This window comes from Eimeria tenella, genomic scaffold (assembly GCF_000499545.2).
Source record: "Eimeria tenella Houghton genomic scaffold, Eth_scaff382, whole genome shotgun sequence".
NCBI lineage: Eukaryota > Apicomplexa > Conoidasida > Eucoccidiorida > Eimeriidae > Eimeria > Eimeria tenella.
The window spans coordinates 1-4128 of record NW_013543305.1 but is presented as its reverse complement, the minus strand read 5'-3'; the positions used below and the strand labels follow the sequence as shown (position 1 = coordinate 4128).

The 4128-nt window shown below is 48.1% G+C and overlaps 1 protein-coding gene across 1 annotated transcript in view; it reads left to right on the top strand.

Moving 5' to 3' along the window:
* Window positions 1–3143, top strand: part of ETH_00004415 (endonuclease/exonuclease/phosphatase domain-containing protein, putative) — a gene marked incomplete at both ends in the record, with an annotated part of 8445 nt that extends 5302 nt beyond the window's left edge. The window contains 5 exons of the mRNA XM_013376646.1: window positions 84–228; window positions 585–716; window positions 907–1043; window positions 1513–1650; window positions 2108–3143. Of these exons, the coding sequence (XP_013232100.1) occupies window positions 84–228; window positions 585–716; window positions 907–1043; window positions 1513–1650; window positions 2108–3143 (1588 nt within the window). The remainder of the gene's footprint in view (window positions 1–83; window positions 229–584; window positions 717–906; window positions 1044–1512; window positions 1651–2107) is intronic.
* Between the last annotated feature and the right edge of the window lie 985 nt (window positions 3144–4128).

Here is a 4128-nt window from a genome sequence, read left to right as displayed (position 1 = left end):
GGTTTAGGGTTTAGGGTTTAGGGTTTAGGGGTTTAGGGTTGGGCGTGGGAGCAGCAGGAAAAGCGGGTTTTTCTTTCGTCAAGCGTTGCATTCTGCTGCAGCAGCAGCCCAACTAGCGAGCCCTCTGCTGCTGCTGCTGCTGCTGCGACTCCAACTGCTGCTGCTGCTGCTGCAGATGTGGATGGAACAACAGTTAAAGTTGGAATGAAAGGCAACGCAGGCAACAAAGTCAGGACCCACAGCCACACAAAGCGCCAGCAGCTAGCTAGCTAGCTAGCTAGCTAGCTACACTGCATGCATGCGTGCATGCATGCATGCATTCATGCATGCATGCATGCATGCATGCATGCATCTCCTTTTGGGGGCTTTTCTGCATACACGCATGCACAGGTCTTCCGGCGGGGACTTTCTCGCACGCATGCATGCACGCATGCATGCATGCGTGCATGCATGCATCTTTTCTTTTGGGACATGGCTGCATGCATGCATCTGTGCGTGCATGCATTTGCGCATGCATTTATGCATGCATGCATGCATGCATGCACGCACGCATGCACTTGTTGGGGCTGCTGCGTGTGTCTCAGGGGGCAGTTGGAGTGCGTTTGCGTTTGGGGCTTTTGGAGTTTTGTTTTCTTAATGTCCACTTGGCTTGTGGGGTTTCGGGGGCCCAAGAAAGGCAGCAGCAGCTGCAGCAAGTGCTGCAGCAGGCCTTCCAGGTATGCTGCTGCTGCTGCTGCTGCTGCTGTTGCTTTTGCTGCTGTTGCTGCTGCTGAAGCTGCTGCAGTTTCTGCTGCTGCTGTCGCTTTTGCTGCTGCTGCTGCTGCTGCTGCTACTTGTACGTGTCCTCCGCGAGTCCCGCTGCGCGCATGCCCACCGCCGCCGCTGCTGCTGCTGCTGCTGCTGCAGGGGGGCCCCGGGCGGTGGCCGCTGCCACTGCAGCACGACTTTTTGTTTATTGGAGGAGATTTTAATTTTCGATTAAATTGTCCCCACCAAGAAGTGCTGCAACTGCTGACGCAGGGCAATCTTTCGCAGCTTCTCGCGTGGGAAAAGCTTTTATTTTTTGGAATATTTTTGAAGTTTTTTAAATCTTTTAAAGACCTGTTTGTTCTTTTTCTTCTTTTGCTTCTTTCTGTCATTTGTTTGGATTTTAAATCTTTTTTCGTGTTTTCTTTTTTTAATCTCCTTTTCTCTCTTTTTGGAGTCTCTTTTGGGCTCTTTTTGTTTCTCTATTTATTTATTTTTTTCTTTTTTCTCCTCCGTTTTCTCTGTCCCCTCCTCTCTCTTCTTTGCCATTTACATCTCAGCAGCAGCAGTAGCAGCAGCAGCAGCAGCGGGAGAGCCGCGAGTGCTGCTGCATCCCTTCCTCTTTCCCTCCATCTACGCAACCAGAACAACTAAACAAACTATTTAATTTAATTTAATTAATTTAATTAATTTAATTAATTTAATTAATTTAATTAAATTAATTAATTAATCAAGTTAATTAATTTGTTTATTTGTTTGCTGCAGTCACGACCAGTTCCGCGCTGCTGCACGTTCGGGTGTCTCTACATTTGCGTCTCTTTCGGAAGCTCCAATATCATTTCCTCCAACTTACAAATTCAAAAAAAATAATCAAATTTATGATTTAAAAAGAACTCCCGCATGGTTTGCTGCTGCTTCTGCTGCTGCTGCTCTTGCTGCTGCTCTTGCTGCTCATTTTGCTGCTGCTCTTGCTGCTCCTTTCGCTGCCCATTTTGCTGCTGCTGTTGCTGCTGCTCTTGTTGCTCCTTTTGTTGTCTGCCTCACTTCTCGCTTTGCCGTTGTTACTGCTGCTCTTGTTGCTGCTTTCGCTGCTGCTGTTGCTGTTGCTTTTTTGTTTCTTTTTATTATTTAGTTGAATTGTCCTTTTTTATCGTTTGCTTTTGTTGTCTCTTTTTGTTATTTCTTTGTTGTTTGCTTTTCATTTATTTTCTTTTTATTATCCCTTTGTTTAGTCCTTTTATTTGTCTCCTTTTATTATTTCCCCCTCAGCAGCAGCAGCCGCAGCAGCAGCAGCAGCAGCAGCAGCAAAGTCAGCAGCTCATGGGCCTGGGGGAGGTGGGGTTGTTGTTATTTGCTGCAGGTGTGACAGAGTGCTGTATGGTGGCCGCCTTGTGCCCCCCCGCAGCAGCAGCAGCAGCAGCAGCAGCAGCAGCAGCAGCCCTGTGCGCTGCCTTTCCTACACCCACCACGACCGCTACTTCTCTTCTGACCACAAACCTGTCTCTGCTGTTTTTGATGTTTATTTGCCAGCAGCAAAGTTGCTGGGGGTGTCTCCAAACAGCAGCAGCAGCAGCAGCTGCTGCAGCGGCGGCAGGGTGTGGCAGGAGGAGCTGCAGCAGCCCGCTGCTGCTGCTGCCGCGGCACAGTCCTCCCGGGCCGCAGCCGAGCTCATGCAGCAGCAGCTGCTGCAGCAGCAGCTGCAGCAGCAACTGCAGCAGCAGCAGCAGCAGGAGGAGAGAGACAGCCAGCGTCCAGTGTCTCCTTTTGCTGCTCTCGACTTGCTGGGGGGCGCAGCGCCGCCGCTGCTGCCAACCGACAGCAGCAGCAGAAGCTGCAAAGAATTTAATAGAGATTTTAATGAAGAGACAAACTATAGGAGCTGGCAGCAGCAGCAAACGTGGCAGCACCAGCAGCAGCAGCAGCAAGGAGACGTTCCTGCCTTGCGAGCACTCGAGGCCAACCTCCTTAGCCTCCCCGCTTCCCCGAGGGAGCAGCAAAGCACATCTGCTGCTGCTGCTGCTGCTGCAGGAGAGGAACTTGGCGCTGCAGACGCTGGCGCGTCAGCAGCAGCAGCAAGAGCAGCTAGCAGCAGCAGCAGCATGGGGGCCCCCGGGAACGCCCTAGATGAACTTGACGCCCTCCTCAGCACCATCAGCCTGCAGCAGCAGCAGCAGCAGCACCAGCACCAGCAGCAGCAGCAGCAGCAGCTGGCGCCGGAGTGGTCCTTGCTTGACTTTTCGCAGCCTCCCAGTTTTGAATCGCTGCAACTGCAGCAAGAGCCAGCAGCAGCAACAGCAGCTGTAACGCCTGCAGCAGCAGCACTAGCAGCACCAGCAGCAACGCCAGCAGCACCAGCAGCAAGCGAAGGCGTGGGCCTGACTGACATTCTGCTGTAACGTTGGTGTGTGTATCTCGCGCTGCTGCTGCTGCAGCAGCTGCAGCAGCAGCAACCGCAGCAATAGCAGCAGCAGCAGACGGGAGCTGCTGCACCCGCATAGTCAACCAAGCAGTGTCTAGACACCTACAGCTAATGTTGCAGCTTTTGTTGCTGCTGCAGCAAATGTTGCAGTTGCCTCTGCAGCAGCAGGTGCTGCTGCTGCCGCTAGAGCAGCTGCTACTGCTGCTGCTTCAACTGCCCTCGCAGTGGCTGCTGCTGCTGCTGCAGCTACTGTTCGTGCTGCTGCTGCTGCTGCTGCTGCTGAAGGGACCCCTAGGCAACCATTTGCTTTTCTGTTTTCTTGTGCAGAGCAGCAGCAGAGACACTGTAACTAAATGATGAAACAATTAATTAAATAAAACAAATAAATAAAATAATTAAATAAATAAAATAATTAAATAATGAATAATTAATTAAATAGATAATTAAAACAATTAGATAAAAGAAAGGAGAGAGTTAAAGAGCAGCTCAGCCAAAAGAAAGAGCCCGAAGGGGCCGAAGGGGTTCTAGAAACCCTAAACCCTAAACCCTTTCTATTTGTTTATGTATTCGATTGCTATTATTTATTTACTTATTTATTTTGTTTGTTTGTTTCTCCTTCATTTGTTTCATTTTATCTTTCTTTTCGCTTTTCTTTCTTTCATCTATTTTTATTTATTTAGCATTCATTAATTATGCATTTGTTTATTTAGTATCATTTATTTATTTATTTATTGTTTATTTATTTATTTATTATTTATTTATTTATTTATTATTTAATTTTCCATCTTCGTCTGCATTTGACTTTGCGAGCATTTTGAACACGTTGAGGTGTACGTACAGGTGGTTATTGCGTTTTTTCTGTTTTTTGCAAATGCGTTTTCAGAAGTTCTTTTTGATCCATTTTTTTGCATTTTGAATTTAAATAAACATTTTTTGCAAATTAAATGTCCTGGAGAAGAATA